This window comes from Argentina silus (assembly GCF_951799395.1).
Source record: "Argentina silus genome assembly, chromosome: 15".
Lineage (NCBI taxonomy): Eukaryota > Metazoa > Chordata > Actinopteri > Argentiniformes > Argentinidae > Argentina > Argentina silus.
In genome coordinates, this window is record NC_139669.1 from 7,387,313 (window position 1) to 7,412,021 (window position 24,709).

Consider the following 24,709-nt stretch of genomic DNA (forward strand, 5'->3'; position numbering starts at 1 on the left):
AGAAACAAGATGTTTTTAGGGTTTCTGTTGTGAGGGAAAGAGACTGGAGGGTTGAAGGGGAGGATGAAATGTGTTGGCTGTTTATTGAGAGGTGGAGGGATCTTTAAATCCATTTTTAGTATCGTTAGTTGTGAGAGGTTATAGTGGAGGGATCTTTAAATCCATTTTTAGTATCGTTAGTTGTGAGAGGTTATAGTGGAGGGATCTTTAAATACATTTTTAGTATCGTTAGTTGTGAGAGGTTATAGTGGAGGGATCTTTAAATACATTTTTAGTGTCGTTAGTTGTGAGAGGTTATAGTGGAGGGCAGAAGGAGGAGGGGAAAACAGAATGTGGTGAGTTGAAATACTGTAGAGGTTGAGATGATATTTAACATGAAAATAAAGAAATGGTAAAAAAAGGAAAAAAAGAAGAAAGAAATTATCGTTTTGACTAATTCTGCTTTGGAAGGCGACAGGGAAGAAGGGAATGTCTTGATTGGATAAAGGAGTACAGGAAGTGACGTGTTAACCACACCTCTCTCTCCAGGTTGCTCTCGAACTCTTCCAGGAAGTGGGTCATGGGCGGGTCGCCCTCGAAGTCGTTGAAGTGATTGTTGACCCACAGCAAGACTACCCGTGTAACCTGGGGGGCAACAATCACACACACCTTTAGTATCAACGTGTGTGTGTGTGCGTCTGTTGGTCTCTCTGTGTGTGTGTCTGTACAGTATGTTTGTGTGTGTGTGTGTGTGTGTGTGTGTGTGTGTGTATGCATATGCATGCGTGTCTGTGTCCGTGTGTGTGTGTGTACAGTATGTGTGTGTATGTGTATGTGTGTATGTATGCATGCACCTGTATGTGTGTGTGCCTGTGTGTGTGTCTGTGTGTGCGTGTGTGTGTGTGTGTGTGTGTGTACCTTGTCCCTGAGGCTGGGGTCGTGGAACCATTCCAGAAGCTTCTTGCCCACGACCATGGGGCTGGACAGGAAGGTGCGGTACGTCAACAGGAAGTCCTCTATGTAGGTGGGGTCCACCACAGAGTGCTCCTCCACCAGGTGCATTGTCAGGCGCTCCGTCGTTCCCTGAGGGAGGAGGGGGGGGGGGGGATATTTAGTAAAACAGGAAGAGCACCAGGACATTGTCATTGGCTGTAGATACACTGGGTCAGGTCATGCAGACCACCACCACCTCCACCACCACCACCTTCACCACCCCCCCCACCTCCACCCACACTACCTCCACCCCCCCCTCCACCACCCCCACCACCACCACCCCCACCCCCACTACCTCCACTACCTCCACCACCAGTGATGTCCCACCTTGATGACGATGTGGCCCTTCCTGGTGCCGGTGCGGTCCAGCTCGCGGTGCTCCTTCACCATGACGATCTCTCCCTCCTCCTCCACCTTCTGCATGTTCTTCTCCACCTGGTTCAGGATGCAGCAGTAGTCCTGCTGAGCTATACACACAAACTGGAGAGAGGGAGGAGAAGGAGGAGAGGAGGGGGGGAAGAGGGGAGAAGAGGAAGAGGAGAGTCAGACTGGGTTAATGGCCTTCAGGAAACACTACTTCGTGACTGTATCAACTAGACAACTGTGTTTTCATTTGAACAAGGTGGACATGGTTGGTCAAGGGTTAAATGGAGCTGTACTAAGCTGAAGCACGCGCACACACACACACACACACACACACACACACACACACAAAAAGACTAATGTCACAGCACATTGGATCAATGAATCTGATGGAAATTGATTACAAACCAGGCCAACATATAATAGGCTACTGATAACAAATAATGAACAATCACCAATGGTATACTAGTAGAGTAGTTAATCAATGACCAGTGTGTGTGTGTGTGCATGTATGTGTGTGTGTGTATATGTTCGTGTGTGCATATGTGTGTGTGTGTATGTGCCTGTGTGGGTGTGTGCGTGTGTGTGCGTGCATATGTATGTGCGCGGGTGTGTGTGTATGTGCGCGCGCACGTGTGTGTGTGTGTGTACCTGACAGTCGTCCACCTTGGTCTTCATCACCCCCTTCATGTACTCCTTCTCCATGGTGGGGGACACGCCGAAGCTGTTGCCCATGCAGAGGATCTCTGGCCGGCCCTCCACGTATGTCACCTCCACTGACCCGTTCAGGATCACTGACCACGAGTCCAGCTGGACACACACACACACACACGGTCAGAGACAGAGAGACACACACACGGTCAGAAACAGAGAGACACACACACACGCACAGAGAGAGAGAGAGACACACACACACACACACACACACACACACACACACACACACACACACACACACACACACACACGGTCAGAGACAGATGTAGACTAGAGGACTCCTCTGTGGTCATACTGACCGTTGATCATCTTAGAATATTGTGGTGTTTTATGATGTATTGATTCCTGTCTTGTACTGTGTTGTTTGGTAGTTGTATACCTGCAGAAGAGGCCTTGGTCCCTGACTGAGGAAGCTGCTAAGATCAATGTTTTTAGGGGTTTTTGGCATCGGTATCAGACCAGAATGTGATATTGGGTAATATATATATATATTTTTTTACTATCCAATATCTTTGAGTAGCGGTAAAAACTATTATTGCACGCAGGAATACAATCAAAAAAGGCCTCTTCAAAATGCCTGGCCAGTTCACAGTCAGCTGTTCACTCATTCCTGTCGTCGTATAATATCGCCATATTCTTTACAGCAAGCTGTTGAACGCTCCACCCCGTCATCACGATGAAGTGAAATACCGTGAAACGCCGTGCCATAATGCATAAACTCCTCCATCAAACCCAGCGCTTTAAACTCGCTTTTAATCTTTAACTATTTTTATTGTTGTTTTTACTGACTGTGCTTTAGTTTGACTTTTTATTTACCTACCTGTTCTTGTTCTCTCCATGGAACGTCGTGTCTTTGAGCACTGAGAACAGCGCTATACAAAATAAATAATAATTATTTGTATTATTATTATTATTATGATAAATGTATCTATCCCTAGCATCATTGACGGTGGATCTAACAGCGCCCGGAGGCAGTATGGTGGCTGAGTAAGTTGGTCTCAGTCCAAGGTTAGTCCAGCGCGGCTGGATGTCCAGGGGGCTGGCTGGCCCTGACCGGCCCACCCCCCTGTTCTATTGTCTGGGAGCAGCAGAGTGAATAAATGACTCAAATGGCTGCATTGAGAGCTGGAGCCTGTGGGGACCCGAGAGAGACACAGATAAGTGATCTCTCTCAGGTCCCTCGGGGGAGGGGGGGGGGGGGGGGGTGGGGACGTAAAGGTCCCCAGACGATAGGGGATGGCAGCCATTCATGTTTAATAGAGCAGAAAAAAAACATCAAATGGATGAAACATCTTCATCCGTGAGAGGGAGAGGAGAAGGCCCACTTAAGACACGCAGAGGAGGAGGCGCACACACGCACACACACATCAAACTCACAAGTGTGTGTGTGTGTACACACATGTACACACACACACACACACACACACACACACCAAACACATACACATCAAACTCACAAGCACACGTACACGTACACACACACACACACACACACACATACACATCAAACACACATCCACCCCCACCCCCACCCTTCCCTCCCCTCCACACCCCACCCCTCCCTCCCCCTCACACCTCCCTCCCCCCCCACACACACCTCTTCGCCGTCGTTGAGGACGATGGTCCCGGCGCGTTCGACAACGGCGAACACCATGACGGCACAGAGCTCTCTCCTGACCGACATGGTCATGTTGGCGAACGCCGGCAGCTGGTGCATGAACTCCAGTAATTGCTCTGTGGAAAGGATGGAGGGATGGGGGGGAGGAGAGGAGAGGGCAGAGAGGACGTTAGGAGGGCGAGAGAATCTTGACACTCAGAAGAGAGAGAGAGAGAGAGAGGGAGGGGAAGAGAGGGAGGGAGAGAGAGGGGGGGAGAGAGGGATGGAGAGAGAGAGAGAGAGAGAGAGAGAGAGAGAGAGAGGACGGGTAGAGGACTTGGCAGCCCTTCACTCGTCTCTCTCTCCATGGTTGAGAGGCTGAGTGGGCAAGAGAGAGAGATAGAAGAGAGAGAGAAAGAGAGAGAGAGAGAAAGAAGAGAGAGAGAGGGAGAGCAGAGAGAGAGAGAGAGAGAGCATTCGATTGCAGGCCCATAATGGTGATGAATACTCAGCGGGGGAGTGATCATCTTCAGCACGCCGGGGTGTATCAATTGGATATCAATATCTCCCAGACGAGCCACGAACCCCGAAGAAAACGCCGACTCATCCTTCCCTGACCTTTTTGTGGAACAACGTTTTTAATACAGATACAGGCGTGATGAGAGCCACCGCAAACTAAGAACACAGTCCTCTACGTCAGCCAGAACCCAATCAGAACCACACAGGGGATCTATTTCAGTGGCGAGGGCATTCCCTACCCCTGCCCCTGCCCCGCCCACCTGCACGGTCCTGCCCTATCAGAGGGCTCAGAGTGGGAGATTGAACACCCCGAGCTGAGGCAGAGGCAAAGGCTGAGGTAGAGACAGAGACAGAGAGGCAGAGACAGAGACAGAGAGAGAGAGACAGGGAGAGAGAGAGAAAGAGAGAGGTAGAGACAGAGGCAGAGAGAGAGAGAGAGAGAGAGGCAGAGACAGGGAGAGAGAGAGAGGGGGAGAGAGAGAGAGAGAGGCAGAGACAGGGAGAGAGAGAGGCAGAGACAGGGAGAGAGAGAGAGGCAGAGACAGGGGTAGAGAGAGAGAGACAGAGAGAGGTAGAGACAGAGGCAGAGACAGGGAGAGAGAGAGAGACAGAGAGAGGTAGAGACAGAGGCAGAGGCAGAGCAGCAGTCTGGGCGCTGGCTGACCTGTACTTGGCATGGCAACAGTGTCGTGTGTGGTGCTGCGGAAGCACTGAAACTTTAATGTGCTGGTAGAGAGGAAGGAGAGGAGGAGAGGAGGGAGGGGAGGAGGAGAGGAGGGAGGGGAGGAGAGGAGGAGAGGAGGGAGGGAGAGGGAGAAGGATGGGAGAGGAAAGAAAGAGGAGATGGGAGAGGAGGGAGGGGAGGGGAGAGAGGGAAAGAGAGGAAAGAAAGAGGAGATGGGAGAGGAAGGAGGGGAGGGGAGAGAGGGAGGAGAGGAGGGAGAGGGAGGAGGATAGGAGAGGAAAGAAAGAGGAGATGGGAGAGGAGGGAGGGGAGGGGAGAGAGGGAAGGAGAGGATGTGCAGCATGACCTAGAAAAGCCTGCCGGCGGTGTGGGGGTGGAGAGGTGGAGGGCTGGATGGGTTCATTGGGGGCGGGGGGGGGGCTCTCTATCTCTCTCTCTCTCTGTCTTGCCAACACATCACCCCTGCCACATCTACCTCTCAGCTTTAGCCTGAGTCAATGTGAACGGGTCTGTTTCTCTACCACTGTCCCGACCACTAGCCCTGCAGCTAAACCAAGCTTTATGTGTGTGGGTTAGCAGATAGGCTATCACAGCTAACCTGGCCTTAGTGTGTGGGTTAGCAGATAGGCTATCACAGCTAACCTGGCCTTAGTGTGTGGGTTAGCAGATAGGCTATCACAGCTAACCAAGCCTTAGTGTGTGGGTTAGCATATACACCATCACAGCTAACCAAGCCTTAGCGTGTGGGTTAGCATATACACTATCACAGCTAACCAAGCCTTAGTGTGTGGGTTAGCATATACACTATCACAGCTAACCAAGCCTTAGTGTGTGGGTTAGCATATACACTATCGCAACCTCTGTGTGGCTCAGAATAGCCTCCCCAGAAAACCAGCCAGTGAAACCAGTGAAGCACAAAGGCTTACAGATGGACCTGCCAATCAACTGCAGCTCACACTGAGGGGGCGGGGCTGAGATGCATGATTAAGGCGTAGCTGTGGCGAAGGGGTGTGGCCGGATGGGGTGACACTTGATTGAACACTGATGAGTCTACAATAGGAACTTGAGAAGCTCTTCCTATCCGCGAACAAAGCCAAATCTAATTGGCTACAATAGGACTTGGAACGCTTGCGCTATCTGTGAACAAAGCCAAATCTAATTGGCTGTCGTTGCCCTGCATTTATGGTCCCTCTTGCCAACTAAACACTTAGAAACACATTTCAGCAGCTGAACTGTAATTAAACACTGTGGAATAAGCGTATTAGCTATTGTTTATAGTTTAAGTGTGAGTTTTTCAAAGTAATGTTCCCCTAAATCACAACCTGGGTGATAGCGGTCCATTCTCAATCTATTTCTAATGCAGTATTCACCTGAAGCGGGCCAAGCGCACGACGGCAAATGCGTTGCTGCATCCAGTTCTGTCTGGTTCAATGGAACTAATGGAATACAGGGTTCTCCCCAGGAGTTCTGAACAGCGTGGGGCTGGATTGTGTTATCAAAACCCGACTTGTGTTTATTCTTGTCAAAATGCGGCCCAAAAAACACAGCTAAAACGCTGAATTCACTGAGGAACATCCTAACGCTTCACTTTCCCTTTTAACAACAATGTCGTTGGTGATCAAAGATAGTTACTCTATCGTTACTAAATGCCTAGTTTAATTTGCCTTGTAAAGTTTACCTAGCGACGCCGCCAAGTTCACAGCAGGGCGCAGAAACACTCTTACTTTCTTTGGGAAGAACCCTAAGAATATACCCAGAAACCCAAACTCCAAGCTGAACCAAGAACACCAGAACTACTACTACAGCATGACTCATCAGAACCATGTAACCGGACTCACGGTTCCACACACACACACACACACAAACACACACACACACACACACACACACCGATGTCGTCGTCGGTCCGGTCCATGGGGTCCTTCTCCAGACAGTCTCGTACGATGTCTCGGCTCATCAGGGGGTCCGACGCTCGCTCGATGTCCTCCTCGTCGTCGTCCTCCTCCGAGTCCACGGCCGTCTCCGGCAGGCCGCTCAGATCCATGTCTCCCGGTTCGTTCTCTGTGGCCTGGAGGGGAGAGGGGGAGGAGGGTCAACAACAACAACAACAACAATAAAACACGCTCAGATCCATGTCTCCTGGATCGTTGTCTGTGGCCTGGAGGGGAGAGGGGGAGGAGGGTCAACAACAACAACAACAACAATAAAACACGCTCAGATCCATGTCTCCTGGATCGTTGTCTGTGGCCTGGAGGGGAGAGGGGGAGGAGGGTCAACAACAACAATAAAACAGTCACGCAGGATAAACAACAACAGCTCTCTCCATCCATCCCTCCAACGTCCCAGGATCATAACCTCAACAACAACTGAGGTGGTCTTCACCATCCAACCTGATGTTGATCACTCAACCAGTGAGAAGACCGGAAGAAGTCAAGTTCAATTCAACTCAAATCATCCAGGATCCACAACAAAACCACAGAGGATAGTTTCTCCATCCATTCAACCCTCAGCCAGGGAGTTATGTAGCAATAAACAGCTCCAATTATCCATCCATCCGTCCGTCCACGCCCAGCCAGTGAGAGCTAGCGGCAGCATTAAACAGCTCCATTAATCCATCCATCCCCAGCCAATGAGAGCTAGCGGTAGCATTAAACAGCTCCATCCATCCATCCACGCCCAGCCAGTGAGAGCTCCTGTAGTGGTAGCATTAGCTGGGGAGAATGGTCAGTGATCCGTAGTGAGCATCTGTCAGCTCCATCCGTCATCTACAGGCTAAGGTGGTTCTATAGACATGGGCTGGACTGGGAGGGTTGTACATCAGGGGGTAGGGTTACCGTTCAGGGTTGTGGCTACCACAACACAGAGGAGGCTGGTGGAGGCAGACATCGGAGGACGGGCTCATTGTAATGCATGGAACGGAATGGTATGAATCACGCGTGTTTGATACCATTCCTCATTCTTTCCCACGCGTTACAATGAGCCCCGTCCTCCGATTTCTGCCTCCACCGGCCTCAAACTGACCAAAACACAGAGGAGAGAGTAGGGAACTACCGATAGGCTGGAGAATGTCAGTCAGATGTTACACGGTACCAAGCTAACACGATGTCAGTCAGACGTAACAAAGGAGACAGAGAGCAGGCATGGTGGAGATCCTCCGTGTTGAAATGAGACTGTTGAGAGGTGGTGTGCTGTATAGTAGGTATGTGAGAGACACACACATCAACACTGCATACCAAACACCCTGTGCTGTGCATATTAACCAGCTAATTATCTCCAAACTTCTCTCTCTCTCTCGCTCTCTCTTCCTCACTTCAGCTCTCTCCCTCTATCTCTCCCTCACTGCAGCAAGCTCTCTCTCTCTCTCTCTCCCTCACTCCAACTCCCCCCCCCCCCTCTCTCTACTAAAAGCCTGACATGTTCTTTGAAAGTGCGAGATGAAACAAGGGAGAAGGGGAGAAGAGCGAACAAAGACGTGAAGTGAGTGAAAGTAAAGTAATGCAATTGTCGATGTCACACTGTTATTAATAGAACCTTCTGCTTCTGCTCCCCCATCAATCAACGAGTTTCATATTTCTATTAATACCGCCGAGACGCCATACTGCCTTTTCCAAGACTCTAACACTCTCACACACAAGCACCATCTGGAGAATTAAAAAAAAACAAAAAAAACAGGCGTAACGTAGCAAGGTTTTAAAAAAAAAAACGGCGTTTGGCTTGAACACGATATGCCACCAGGAGCGATAGAAACAGCCTTCCTCTTACCCGGGTATGCCGCTGGAACTCCTGCTTTTTAACAACGGAGAGAGACAAAAACATCGCCTTCGCAAACTGCCTGCAGAAGCCTAGTCCCGGACGCATCTTCGGTCCCCGTACCTCCCGGAGAAGACTCCGCTTAGTGTCTCGAGCCGAGAGTCGTGTCCCTGTCTGTCTCCCTCTCTCCAGTTAACGTGTCCCCGTCGGTCCCTCAGACTACCGCATGTCACCGCCCCCTCCAAACGCCATGTGCCAACGCCTCGTTAATAATGCAGGTCTCTGTCTGAGTGACCAGTCAGGCGGTATGAGGGCAATCGGGGCGAGCGGGGCAGGGGTGGGGTCTGGAGTGGGAGGACAGGGAGGGGGCGGGGTGATTCCTCGAGGGAGGAGGAGGGGGAGGAGAGGAAGGATGTGGAGGAGTGAAACAGCAGAAAATCTAAAGATGGACGGACAGATGGACGGATGGATAAATACATGGATGTATAGATGGACAGATGGATAGATGGATGGATGGATGGATGGATAGATGGTAAGGATATGAGTGAGGCGCAGTCGTGCGAAGCCGGCTCCGGACGCTAAATCCTGTGAAACTGACTTGGTCTCATCTCTTGACCTTATCTCTTGATCTCATCAACAGGGATCGGCGACTACAGAAGACATCGCCACGATATCTCTGTCCAACTGTCTCCCCTTCAACTCACTCTGGTCTGAGAGCCAACTTCCTTCCTGGAATGACCTCAAACTGTTGATGACTCCACAATAATAAACAGTAAAGATGTTAGCATTCCCCAAACCCCAGGAGAGAAGCTAGCCTGCCAATGTCCTTATAAAACACTGAGATGTGAGTCACTGGTTCTCATTGACACAAACCACCGTCTACAGGGAGAGAGCTACCCCTTTCAACAGAACTGAGCATTGATTCATCTGGTTTATATGCCTCTTTTTATATTGGCCATTGAGGAATATCAATCTGTGTTGGAACAGATTCAGTAATTGCTCCTGAGTAGATTACAGACCATTATTGAGACATGTGTGCCTCGTGAGATTGCATACATATTCAGATTAGATTTGGACATGATTTCCACTGGGTGGCAAGATGTTAGATGAGCCGTCTGAAATGTAAAAAAAAAAACTTTTAATCAAGTCTAATCAAAAACGGCAAATGTTATCCCTAAATACAGAGAACCAGTGTGTGTGTGTGTGTGTGTTGGGTTCATAAATGTGCAGTGAGCAAAGGAGGGGGGTGGGTGTTAATATTTCAACAGTGCTATTCCTGGATCAATGCTTTCAAGCTTTCTGAAGAACCAATTTCATGATTTATTCAGACACACAACTGTAGCTATATGCTGCCACGCTGCCAGAGACAGGGAGGACAGGCCTTCCTAATGAACAGAGAACAGGCAAGGAGGACGTAGGAGAGATAGCGAGGGGGGGGGGGGCAGAGAGAGAGGAGATGGGGGGGTTACTACACTGTAATTGTGAAAATGTATGTGAAAGTGACTATTACAATGTAATAAACCACTATTCCAACGTAATAAGCGACTATTCCATTGTAATAAACGACTACTACAACGTACAATTATGTTAACACCCACAAATCGTCCCTCCTTCAATCTCTGGTCCCATCATGATGACATCACACCTCCGAACTCCAAACACAGTTGGCCAGCTACTCTGAACGCCTCCTCTGCATCATATACACTCACTGAGCACTTTATTAGGAACACTATACTAATAGTGGGTAGGGCCTCCCTTTGGTCTCAAAACAGCCTCAATTCTTCGTGGCATTGATTCCATAAGATGTTGGAAACATTCCTTTGAGATTCTGGTCCATAATGACATGATTGCATCATGCAATTCCTGCATATTTTTCAGGTGCACTTTCAAGCTGTGAATCTCCCGCTCTACCACATCCCAAAGGTGTTCTATTGCATTGAGATCTGGTGACTGGGAAGGCCACTGAAGAACACTGAACTCATTGTCATGTTCATGAAACCAGTTTGAGACTTTTGCTTTGTGACATGGTGCATTATCATGCTGGAAGTAGCCATTAGAAGATGGGTAAATTGTGGCCATGAAGGAATGCACATGGTCAGCAACAATAGTCAAATAGGCATTCAAGCGATGATTGATTGGTATTAACGGGCCCAAAGTGTGTCAAGAAAACATTCCCCACACCATTACACCACCATGAGAAGGTGTACAGGTGTTCCTCCATCTCCACCATGAGATGTACAGGTGTTCCTCCACCTCCACCATGACAAGGTGTCCAGGTGTTCCTCCACCTCCATCATGAGAAGGTGTACATGTGTTCCTAATAAAGTGCTCAGTGAGTGTCCACCATATACTGTCCCTCTGCTTTCAACACAGGGCGTGTGAGTCCTCAGACAGAGAGATTGGGGGACGGGGGGGGGGTGGAGGGAGGGAGGGAGGGACGGGGGGAGGGTCAGGTCTGAGGCAGACCTATTAGAGAGGGATGAGGGTGGGGTGGGACTGAACAGGACCGAGGAGGAAGAGCGGGGTTATCGAAGGAGAGGAGAAGAACAGAGAGAAGTGCAGTGGAGGGTCAGAATTGGAGATGGAGATGGAGAGAATATTAGGAGAGAGAGAGAGAGGGGGGGGGGGGGGGGGGGGTCTCGGTACAGACCTGCTAATGAGGAGCTACTGCAGCAGATGGCACTGAGACCAGGATCAGGCCTGGGCACACAAGAGCCTGTTCAACCTGCCCCCACCCCCACCCCCACCCCGACAGATCACGCACACGCACACACACTATACAGACACATTTGTGCGCACACACACAACACACACACACACACACTTTACCCCTACCCCCCCCCTCCCCACAATCACACGCAAACATAATGTACACACACATCATTAACTGCACACACAAACACTAACAGCAACAGACTTAGACTACTAATGCATAGGCAGACACACACACACACACACACACACACTCACGCAAATACACACACAGCAGGTGACAGCGTTGGGAGCCAATGGGGTGCCAGCGTGGGCTAAGAGGATTATCTGCGATTGGCTTTGGGGCTCGTCTACAGTCAGGAGACGGGGGGAGGTGGAGGAGGGTGGGTGGGTGGGTGGGGGTGAGGGGGGCTGCTCTGCTCTACGGGGGTCGAGGGGGGCGTCGTGGGAGGGGCCCGCTTACCTGGTAAATGTCTGATAGGCTGCTGCTCCCCGAGTCGCTGGTGATACTACATCCTGATTGGCTGGAGGACACGTGGGTCACCTGTGGATGGAGGCTGTCGGCCAGGTGGAGTCTGCTGAAGTCTGCGGGGAGCTGCTCACACACACACACACACACACATACACACACGCAGGCAAGCACACACACACACAAACATACAGATGGTCAGTTTCACCAGTCTCAACCCACTCACACCCCCTACGATGACTGTCAGCCATTTAAAAGACACTTGATGATGTGTGTGTGTGTGTGTGTGTGTGTGTGTGTGAGAGAGAAAGAGAGTGTGCATAGTGGTTTAGCCTGACAACAACATTGTAATGGAATTAATGCATTTAGGCTTTGCTTCTGTCACTCATGTAGACATTAGCCGGTGTTAGCCTGTGTGGAGGGGAGGGCTCATGTTAGCTGTTAGCCTGTGTGGAGGGGAGGGCTCATGTTAGCTGTTAGCCTGTGTGGAGGGGAGGGCTCATGTTAGCCGTTAGCCTGTGTGGAGGGGAGGGCTCATGCTAGCTGTTAGCCTGTGTGGAGGGGAGGGCTCATGTTAGCTGTTAGCCTGTGTGGAGGGGAGGGCTCATGTTAGCTGTTAGCCTGTGTGGAGGGGAGGGCTCATGTTAGCTGTTAGCCTGTGTGGAGGGGAGGGCTCATGTTAGCTGTTAGCCTGTGTGGAGGGGAGGGCTCATGTTAGCTGTTAGCCTGTGTGGAGGGGAGGGCTCATGTTAGCTGTTAGCCTGTGTGGAGGGGAGGGCTCATGTTAGTCGTTATCCTTTGTGAAGAGGGGCGCTTGAGACTTCTTTACAAATCGACTACAGCTCAGCGCTGCTCCTGTTGAACTGTACATTCATTTTAATTAAAATTAAAAAAGCATTAATCTCTCATTCTCTTGTGGTTGAACATCCATCTTAACAGAACGTACATAAAGAAATATTAATGAACCCAGCAAGGAAGCTAAACTTCTCCTGAATAATTCATAATCAAACCAGAGAGAACGATCAAAAAAATATGTTTATAAAATGTTTTCTACATTTCTGAAATCCGTGGGGAACATTTTACAGGGTTTAATGCTATATAGGTTTACAGCTGGAACAAGATGTATTTATCTTACATGGGAAGAAGAATTTCTATTTCTAAATGAAGCTCCACGTCCTTAAGCCCCCTTGTGATGGCAACAATTATCAACCGCTTATGAAAGACCACACGAAAACCATCTCCAGTGTCAATTCAATTTGAGAGTGTCCATATTGAGTGTCCATATTTGCTGAGCTCTTCTTGTGTGGGTAGAGGAACCAGAGAACAAGAGGTAGGCGTGTTAGGTAGCGTGGGGTGCTAGGTAGCGTGGGGTGCTAGGTAGAGTGGCCATTAGAGAGCCGTTGAACAAGACTACAGTACTAATTGGCAACAACCACAAACATCTAGACTCATAGAAACATTCCTGGACACACACACGCACACACACACACGTGGTGGACACGCACACAAACACACAGTGTGGCGCATGTGTGCACACGCACACACACACACACACACACAGTGTGGTAGTGGATTCTCATGAGTAAAATGTGTGTTTAAAGTGAATACGGCTGGCAGTCTAACTAACTAGATACGCCACAGATGAACACGACCTCATTTCCTACTGTATATGGTAATGAGTCAGAGACACCCTAGCACGCGTCTGAATTAGCATTGATGCTAATGGCAGGAAATGCTGCAAAATGATGTTAAAACCTCGAGAGGGCTATCTAGGCAGCAACAACAACAACAACAACAATAATCGCTTTTAGCAATTTAGGGCACAAACCCAGAAGCATATGTCTCCAACGCAGACACGCAGGATTACTTTGAAAGAGGAAAGAAAATCAGGAAATTGATCAAAAGACCAAAACACCCAGTTATGAAAGAGGCCTGCTTAGGCATGAATATTTGAGTGTTAAATGTTTTATTTATCTATTTATTGCGCTGCTCAGGAGGGGAGGCAGGCTGGCTGTGGTGCTTTAAGCCCAACCCCTGGCCGCGGCAATATCATGAATATTTAAAGTTTCACACCTTAAAAGCCGAGTGAATGCATGTGATTAAACTGCTTAATTTAGTCGGGAGGAACCGTCGCAGGCGGAAAGAATCTGTGTGAGGAACAGAGCCACACCTCAGACGACACTGACTGAATAACAACCAGAGGGGAAGGGAATCTAAAACCTGCGCCATCCACCTGAACACAGGTAAACCAGTCACCAAACCATCATAAACGACACCCTGGCAAATCTCCAAATTCACTACCTTTCCGAAACGCTGACATGAATTTAAATTGGCACCGTGTCTGAGATAGATTTTGAACAACACCTTGAGGAGTAGGAGCCGTTCTCCGGGTCTCGCTGGGTTGACAAATGGAGCCGATTGGATGAGAATACATTCGGAAGTTCATTTGCAACTAAATCGGTTCGACCCCGCGTCTCCATGGCGATGAGCATTCACAGAGAGCGTGAGTCCCCACGGGAAAGCTCGGAGGTAGCCGACGAGGTGTCACATTATATCGGTTTGATGTCTTCATCAAAACGACAGTTATTCCACGAGAATTAACGTCGGTGTCCGTGGGGGATGTGCTTCCGCTACAGAGCGGCTTCTCGGTGTTGGTGACGTGCGATCGTGATTTCCCAGGAAGCAGCGTGGAATTGTTTCGAGTGTGGATGAAACAGGTGTGACACGGCATTGAGTTGTTATTTCTCCTATTGATTTGAGGTATTGGTCAGGGACTCTTGACTGTGCCATTTAAAGATGAATGTTGATATGTGTGTGTGTGTGTGTGTGTCGTCTCAAATGCAGCACGCTATTCAACACAGCTAGTTGAGGAGTGGGAACCAAGACAACAGACTACAGCTGGGCCTCACACACCAGAAAGAAACTTTACCTTGAGGTGAATAATCATGGTGTTAAATATGGCTTGGTGTGTGTGTGAGACCAGATGAGGGGATAGGGACAGGGGCAGGCAGTACCAGCCTGAGGGTGTGGGTGTGTAGTCCACACAGCTAGACAGACCCCAATAGAATCACAGTGGTATTGGGGTGTGATGTCATTATACAGTATCAAAGATGCCCATCAGGTTTAATTATCTGCTCTGGTGCACAAACCCAAATGACTGAGCCACACACACACACACACACACACACACACACACACACACACACACACACACACCCACACACACACACACACACACACACCCACACACACACACACACACACACACACACACACACACACACACCCACACACCCACACACCCACACACACCCACACACACACACACACCCTCAGGCTGGTAGTGCCTGTCCTATCCCTTCATCTGGTGCCGTCCCCCCTGAATGACCCCGACTGGGAGCTGATCACTACTGCCCACTCAACTGTGTTCTAACCAGGGGAGGCTGGTGGAGGTAGAAATCGGGAGGACGGGACTCATTGTAATGCATGAGGAATTTCTCACCTCCGCATCCATGCATCACAATGAGCCCCGTCCTCTGATTTCTACCTCGACCGGCCTCCCCTGGTTCCAATGCTCACCCTGCTTCGACCGGAAATTGCACAGAGAAAACCTCATCCCCTCCCACAGCACCAGACACTAGTATATATAATATTATAATTATTTGTTTATATATATATTCCATACAAATCCTGGGAGCAGAGTCAATGCAGGGTCTAACTCATCATGAATAACTCTTAACTCATTATGATTAACTCTCAAATCATCATGATTAACTACATTTCTGATATCTCGAGAGGGCCAATCAGGAGAAATGCATTGTTAAACAAACAGAGAGAATGTGGAGAGATGGAGGTCTGTCAATATGGGCGTGCATACAGAGGTTGGGAGGGTATCACGGTCGATAGCCACATATCAATAGTAATAACCAGACTGACTCCCCCATTTCCTCCCCCATAGCCTCCCCCTGTCCCCCGCCCATCCCCCTGCCCCTCCCTCCCTCCCCCCCACCACTGTCCACTCATGGGGAGAGAGACAGAAGCATAATGAAGACTTCATCCACTCTTTCATCCAAATGAGGTCACCTCTCCATCCATCCGTCCGTCCGTCAATCAACTGTGGTCAACTAACTCATCCCAGGAGCATTCAGTGACACGACCTCATCTGCCCGTCCAATGGCATCCACAGCTCTCTCTCTCACACACACACACACACACACACACACACACACACACACACACACATGCGCGCACCCTCGTTAAAGCTTTACTAATCAGTGCCCCGTGCGATGCTGATTCCTTTTCCTTTGAGTGCAGAATCTAATTGATATTACTTTGCATGTAGCCTAGATGCTAATAGAGCTATTCCTTTGCATATACAGTAAACAGTAACCTCCTCCAATCAAGCCTAACCGTATGCATTGCCAGTCATACATATTCAACATCTTAAGGTCAAAAACACACAAATGGCGCATCGACTACACATTATCATATACAGTATCTAGGCCCCTCTCTCTCTCTGCCCTATATCAGATTCCGTGCTAGTCTAGATAATGAAATCAGCTCTTCCGAGCCAAAAATATTTACAGTCAGCTGTCATGGTGAGGATTAACCAATCGCTAATGCTTTTAGCCACGACACTGCGATCTGCTGCTGTGTGTGACCAGATGTGCCACTCCGCTCCTTAGATGACTGGAGCCGCGGCTCACACAGTAGACCTAATGACCTAGATACTAGGACTGGGGACGGGGATGGGGATGGGGATGGGGATGGGGATGGGGATGGGGACGGGGACGGGGGAGAGGGGCTGGGGGAGAGGGGATGGGGATGGGGATGGGGACGGGGACGGGGATGGGGATGGGGATGGGGACGGGGATGGGGATGGGGATGGGGACGGGGACGGGGACGGGGACGGGGATGGAGCTGGGGGAGAGGGGCTGGGGATGGGGACAGGGATGGGGATGGGGACGGGGGAGAGGGGCTGGGGATGGGGGAGAGGGGCTGGGGATGGGGATGGGGGAGAGGGGCTGTGGGAGAGGGGCTAGGGATGGAGCTGGGGGAGAGGGGCTGGGGGAGAGGGGCTGGGGAAGAGGGGTTGGGGCTGGGGCTGGGGATGGGGGGGAGAGGGGCTGGGGATGGGGGGGAGAGGGGACGGGGCTGGGGATGGGGGAGAGGGGATGGGACTGGGGTCTGGCCTGGGTCTGACCTGGGTCTGGCCAGTGCTATCTGGAGACTAGTGAGGCTTAACCAGGGCAGATGGGAGGGGAGAGGAGAGGAGAGATACTGATGTTGGAGGCCTGGAGACAGCAGGCATGTCCCAGAACCCCCCAGCCCAGAGCATGGTGGTGGTGGTGGGGGTTTCTCGCTTTCCTGAGCCGCCCAGATCAACAGATTAAAGCCCCATCGGCAGGGTGTCCGAATAAACGGCCCGGATATTCTCCCAGGCTTACCCTGCCCTGTGACACAGCTTTACACAGATAGTATACATGCATACACACAAAATACATACACACACACACACACACACACTCACACAGCCGAGTAATACCACTCTACTGTAAATCACACAGTATGCAGTATACACACTCACACCATATACTGTACACACACACACACACTCACACACACAGGGGGGTGGGGGGGTGATAACCATATAGTCTCAGTTAGAGGACATGCACTGCACTGTGGCATAGGAGAGAGATAGACACAGTCCCTGACACCCCCCATCCCCCCCCACACACACACACACACACACACACACACACACACACACACACACACACACACACACACACACACACACACACACACACTCCATCCATCCAACAACTAGAAGATAAGATATAGGGGATAAGACCTCCCTGTAAGCATTCCTGTCAGAATGCCATGGGTTCCCTATCATAGAGGAGAGAGATAGTGAGTCCCTGACCAACACTTACAACAGATAAGACAACACCTTCAAATAACAACATTCTTCTTCAAAATGACAGTCTCTATCTCACATACTAGACACACACACACACAAACATTATTCTTAGTCTCTCTCTCAAATACAAGACACAGACAGACCAACACCTAGAATCGATAGGATAACATCTTGAAATAACAACGTTCTTCTTCAAATGACACAGTCACATCGTCTCTCACATACTAGACAGACAGACACACACAGGCACGCACAGGCACGCACGCACACACATTCACGCTCGACATTCATCTTAAAATGACACAGTCAGAGTCCCTGACCAACACCTCAAATCAATAGGAGAAATAACAAAATTCTTCTTCACAATGACACAGTCTCTCTTTCAAATACTAGACACAGACACACAGTCCCTGACCAACACACAACACCCAAACTCTACTGCTGACAGCCACCTATTCAGGACACACGGACGTGCATCTCTGCCAAGAGTCACCGGGGTGATGTCATGACTGTAATATGATATGGAGAGGTTGTCATGGTATCCTCCAGCTACTCTCCATTGTCTGCTGTTGCCCCCTACTGAGGGAATATTTACACCCATTAATATGCTAATGTTAATACGTTTAAACAACAAACTACCGCGCACTTAAAATAGATAATGAGGGAGGGAGGGAGGGAGACGGGGGGGCACTCCAGATTGTCTATCGCGGTGATTTAGAGCTAGCATGCGGCCTGTGTTTGAGTGATGCCAGCGACGGTGACAGCAGATCAATTCATTTACAGCTCAAGTGTTCAGATCGCTCAGTAGACTACAAATGTCTGCTCTGGACGCCGTCGCTGCTAGCACCATGGACAGCGGCGCGCACGCACACACACACACACACACACACACACACACACACACACACACACACACACACACACACACACACACACACACACACAGAGAGAGAGAGAGAGAGAGAGAGACAGACAGACACACACCCCTGTCAACATGGGGGAAAAAAACGCGAATCCACGATTAAGCCATACCTGTATTGCACACGACAGCGACGAGCCTGTTTTATAGGAGCGTCATGCAGATACAATCAAGTATTGTCAACTAAGTGCGTCGTAAAACGTAACGAGGTTCGCAGACACTCCCGGGTCATAAACCATTCCTCCCCCGTCGCCCCCCCCCCCCGTCGCCGCCGTGTACGGGAGTGTGTGTAGTGACACTCAGCACATGGCCGTTCCCGTTCCCGTTCCGCAACACACTGACACACATTACCGACCCGACGGATGAATAAGGTCGTGATTCAAGCTTTCCGCGGTTCTGTCTGGCGGTAGGGCGGCCCGGTAGAAATCCGAGGCGGATCCATTAAACGGTCGCTTGTCATACCGGGACGACCGTAAAGCATCAAAAAATAACCCCCCTGCGCGTCGATAGGCTACTTACCGGGGCTTTATCTTGTTGTCCCGGGACTCCATGGCTGGCTGAAGCTGCTAATGGTTTCATAATGATATAAAATGTACCCCGGGCTAAAATGGAACATCCTGGTTCATCTCAAACAGCAGCGCTCTCCCCCGTCTCCCTCCTCCGGCCCCAGCCGCCCGTCTCCTCCCGTCCCTCGGCCACCGTCTCCGTGTCTCTCCGGCGGGGGAAGAGAGGGGCTGACGCTGCTCGGGGAGTATCCGCTGTTCGCTGGCCTCGCCTCGGTGTCAAACGCACCGGCAGCAGCCCTCCTGCATCGGCTCTTCCCGCCCTACCTCCCCACGATTGAATGAAGGGAAAAAAAAAGAAAAAAAAACGAGAGGAAAAAAAATCTCTATCCGTCTTGCCTCCTTTCTCCGTTGATGCCGGTCAGACAGATTCCCCGGCGGTGTGTGGATAATAAAGCAGAAAATAGGGGAAAAAAACGGCTAAAATGGCTGACAGCACTTTCACTCACGTTCGCTCTCTCATCCTCCCTCTCCCTTTCTCCCTCCCCTCCCTCGATGGTATACACACTCTCACGCACACGCGCGCGCACGCACGCACGCACGCACCGACTCGCTCACACGGCTTTACGCACCATTAGGTTAGTCTGAGACCCAGAAGCCAGCCTCCACCGACCAAGGCTTTGTTAACACTCCCTGGTTCATTTGTGACCAAAGCAGGGGGATTGTGTGTGTGTGTGTGTGTGTGTGTGTGTGTGTGTGTATATATATATATATATATGTATAGAGAGAGAGAGAGAGAGCTAGATATATATGTGTATGTGTGTGTGTGTCGGGAGGGGTGATGCTGTGAGAGCATCGGCTGGTGCCTGCTGTTCATCTCTACCAGTGTACCCAGCTTAAAACCTCAGCATACAGACGGAGATAGGGAGTGAGACGGAAGAAGGGAGAGAGAGAGAAAGAAGGGAGAGGGGAGGGAGGGAGGAGGAGGGATGAGGATCCAGATAAAAAGACAGATACACACAGAGATAAAGAGAGAAATAGAGATGAGAGGGGGAGACGGTGGAGGAGAGATACACGGTGAGAAGCTGAGAGAAATCAAAAGAGAGAGGAGGCGAGGGAGGGAAGGAGGGAGAGAGAGAGAGAAAGAGAGAGGGAGGAGAGCAGCAAGCCCAGCGCGAGTAATGCCATTATCACGCTCACTTCGGCAGAGGACCACGGCTGCAGCCAGTTGGCATGGCAACCGAGCCAGGGAAAGCCATTTCCTGGGCGGCGAGAGAGAGAGAGAGAGAGAGAGAGAGAGAGAGAGCGATGGAGAGCGCATTCTCTCTTCAAAGAGAGAGGGAGAGAAAGGGGAGAGAAGAGGAGAGGAGGAGGGCCAGATAAAGACATGCTCAAAGACAGCAGGAAATAAAGCAGGAGAAACATCATCCCTGAGACAAAGCCTCCAGCTTAGAACCAGTGACAGTGATGTCACCTCTGGGGTAGCCACGGCGACCATCTGACCCGCCCCCACGGGGCCTTTGGTTGCTGTGACGACGGAAACAGAGAGACGAGGCAAGATGGAGGGAGGAGGAGGAGGGGGGAGAGAGAGAAAGGAGGGAGAAATGAGAGAGAAAGGGGGGCACATATTGGGAGCCGTCCCGTCCCCCCCTCCTCATCACAGATTGATCTATCAAATGTCACACACCCCGCCTTACACACACACGCACACACAATCACCTCTCACAATGTACCACCGGGTGCTCCCGTGCATCTGTGTGTGAGTGTGTGTCAGCCAGTTGATGGCCCTAGGGGCCTCTTCTCTGGTTATTGGGAACACAAAGAGCCTCCGTCTCTGACGACCGTGCCCAGTGAGTGACAGGGAGATATGAGGAGAGCTCAGCTTTAAATGACAAAGGCACACACACACACACACACACACACACACACACACACACACACACACACACACACACACCCACACACACAATGGCTTAAAGGCCAGCCCCTAACAATGAACAATCGGCCCCAGCCACTGACTCCAGCTGATCTGATTATCTCAAAATGGCAAAATAATCAACTGGCAATTGAAATGAGAGCCGGAGGGCGGACAGGGTTGTCCTTAGCTCGCGACAGACAGTCGGTTAAAGACAAAGTGGTTTAGCATGACTCTGGATGGAGATAGCACGGCCGGAAAACAAATAAACCAAAGATCAATTTTATGTCTATTGGAGTGGGGGAAACAAACACAACCCACACACACACATACACACACACAGAGGAGAGTGTGTTAACCCCTGCTCAAGAGCTCTGTGTGTGTGTGTGTGTGTGTGTGTGTGAGACAAACAAAGCGAGTGTAGCCGCTGTGTTACAGACAATGTCTAGAAAGCAGTGTAGTGTGTATTTCTGGACAGCCTCCAGTCATCCAAGGGGGGGAGGGAAGGGGGGAGAGGAGGGAAGGGGGGAGCTATGACATCACCCCCCTCTGGCCCCCCGGAGCAATGATGTAATGCATAACAACAACATCAACAAGCTCAGGTGCTGCTTGCTGACTCCGTCATTAATGTTGGAAACAATCGTCGGGGGGGGTCATTATATCACCGTGGCAACGAGGGTGGCGTCTGGGGACACCATCAGACTCTCTCTCGGTCATCACCCCCCTCGGTCACCCCCCCCACCACCACACACACATTAATGCTATCCAGGAACAAACGAGCCTATTAGTTCGGTTTAAAAAAAAAAGAAAAAAAGAAAGGAATACACAGTGATGGTAGTGGAAAGAGACGTTGATGGGACAATGTTGCCAGAGCGTAACGTGTGTGCCTTCAGATTCAGTGGCGGCGCGGGGGTAAGGGAGGGAAGGGGGCGGCCAGGGTTGAAACGCACGTCAGCCATTAGTCATGTCGCCTGCTAAGCGCGGCAACGTCGGTTCCGTGCATTATGGGATAGGTCATGTGACTTTTTGCTTGCTGGTGCATAGCATTAGACCCATAAAAAGCTCATTACCATGGCAAGGGAGATAAAAGCACACTCACACACAAATGTCACGTGTGTACACACACGCGTGCACACACACACACACGCGCGCACACACACACACACACACACACACGCTCTAGGGATATATTTGCACGCTTGCACATAAAAGCTGTCCCTTATTGTAGAGCTTCAGACAGTGGCATTTACACAGATTTATCATCCGACCTACAGAGAAGTACTCAAATACCATGTCAAGAAAATGTGCATAAATGTAACTTTTCCCTTGCATTTCACCTTTTAAAAAGCCTTTTCTCAACCGATAATACAGGAAGCACAAACAGCAAATCAGACATGACATTTTCCATCACAGACACTTACAGCAGGTGGTCAGCAGTGCAGACACAACTACAGTGGCCTTTCTTTCTATCTGTCTGCATCTTTATACAAGCCCTGTAAGAAATAATACTTCATACTAACACCTTCCCCCAGACAAGCAGCTTCATAACGGAAATGGGCCACATTCCAAAGGTCAGATGCTCCTATTCATTCAATAACACCGGCTATTTCAGAAACCGCGGCGACACATCACACGTGATCCGTTCCGTCCGGCTGTAAATCAGTCCTCTACCCTACTTCTGCACCATGGTTGATCGCCATGACTACAAACATAGCATAAACCCATTAGGCAGCGGCGCTAACAAGACGATTAGCATCAATCAGGCCAAAGCAGCCGGAACGGACGGTGAGGGTAGCGGGTACCGCTAGCTGCCGATATCGATCTCCACAGAGGTGCTATTCCTCTGTGTGCGGTACCTCACACCACAGCTATGCTATGCTAGGCTAAGTTAATTCGCATGCGTGGGAGAAGAGTCACTGGAGTCTTGTTAAACAGCAGACTCACACATATAAATAAGGGCCAGTACCCTGACTTATCAATAAATAAATAAATAAACAAACAAAGAAATTAATTAATACATAAACTATGCGCTGCCTCGGGGGTCGCCATCCTGGCGGGTAAACAAGTGCCCGGCGGTTCTTTCCTGGCGCGGCGGTTCCCACGGTTACCGCGCCACCTGGGCCGGTTCAGAGGTGCGAGGCATTGTGCTTCTGGAGCTGGCATACTGCTGTCAGGGACAGGAAGAGGATTTCCTAACTAAACAAGAAAGGAGAGCGGTTCCCTCAAGGGGGGGAGGGAGGGAGAGGGGGGAGGAGGGAGAGGAAGGAGAGAGGCAGGGGGGAGGAAGAGGAGAGGGGGGAGGAGAGGAGAGGAGAGAAGGAGGTGGGAGGGGGGAGGAATGAGAGAGGGAGGTGGGGAGGAAGAGGAGAGGGGGGAGGAGAGGAGAGATGGAGGTGGGAGGGGGGAGGAAGGAGAGAGGCAGGGGGAGGAAGGAGAGGCAGGGGGGAGGAAGGAGAGGCAGTGCAAGGGGAGCCGAGGGGGGAGGGAGGAGAGAGGGAGAGGGTGAGGAAGAGGAAGAGGAAAGGCAGGGCGGGTCTAAAACAATAGCCCAGCAGACGCCCTCCAAGACAAGTAGGACCAATTACCTCAGACAAACATCCAGGAGGAAGCGCCCTTCCCTGGGCCTCAGATCAGTGCCAGAGCACAAGGTCAGGTGACAGAACCTTCAACACTCAACAAGACCATCGCAACGCCTTAAACTTGTACTGCACAACGCAAACACACAATGTACAAGTGTCACTGTCCCTCACGTCTTGCTGTACACAACGTGTAGAAATGGACGCATGCTGGAACCTCTGCATGTTCATCCCAATGTCACACCTGTCCTGCAGCAGTCTTCACAAATGCAGATATGATAAGAACATCTAACAAGTTGACAAGGATTTTTTTGGGAGACATTTCTCGGTTGCTATAGTGACTATCGTACCTCATGATAATATATAAAGTATCTTCTTGGCTGGCTGGCTGGCTGGCTGTCTGTCTGTCTGTCTGTCTGTCTGTCTGTCTGTCTGTCTGTCTGTCTGTGGACTGACTGACTGACTTGCTGACTGACTACCAGAGCTTGAGTGTGCAGTTAAAAAGTACCAAGAAGTTTCCGGATCAGATTAAAGCATAACTATAGAAGGTCACCGACAGGAAGTCCTTATCTCTGGAAGGTCAACCGTCACCAGCTGCAGTATCTAATGGTCAGCCTGGCACAACACAGACTGCTGCTAACTGAAGGGAGAGAGAGAGAGAGAGAGAGAGAGAGAGAGGGAGAGGAGGAGGGAGAGAAGAAGAGAGAGAGGGAGAGAAGAAGAGAGAGACAGAGAGGGAGAGGAGTAGGGAGAGAAGAAGAGAGAGAGGGAGGACGAGGAGAAGAGGAAAAGGGAGAGGAGGGAGAGATGAGGAGGGAGAAGAGGAAGAGGAAGAGAGGGAGAGAGGAGGAGGGAGATAGAAGGATTAGGGAGAGAGGGAGAGGAGGGAGAGAGGAGGAAGAGGGAGAGGAGGGAGAGAGGAGGCCGAACGCAGTGTCCCAGCCAGATATGCCCTGCTTGTGCCAACAGGACACCCATGATGTCACTCTCTAATGTGGGCAGCCAGGGGGGACGTAGAGGGAGACATCTGGCCTTATCTGACCCCCACCAGAGCACATCTCTCTCCGTACGCCAAATTCATAACACCAC

The 24,709-nt window shown here is 50.4% G+C and overlaps 1 protein-coding gene across 1 annotated transcript in view; it reads right to left on the minus strand.

Annotated features, from left to right (window-relative positions):
* The window catches only part of rapgef2b (Rap guanine nucleotide exchange factor 2b), a 98,488-nt gene that overhangs the window by 17,921 nt on the left and 55,858 nt on the right, over positions 1–24,709 (minus strand). The window contains 7 exon segments of the mRNA XM_083686650.1: positions 517–624; positions 898–1,062; positions 1,300–1,452; positions 1,987–2,145; positions 3,650–3,786; positions 6,744–6,921; positions 11,779–11,910. Of these exon segments, the coding sequence (XP_083542776.1) occupies positions 517–624; positions 898–1,062; positions 1,300–1,452; positions 1,987–2,145; positions 3,650–3,786; positions 6,744–6,921; positions 11,779–11,910 (1,032 nt within the window).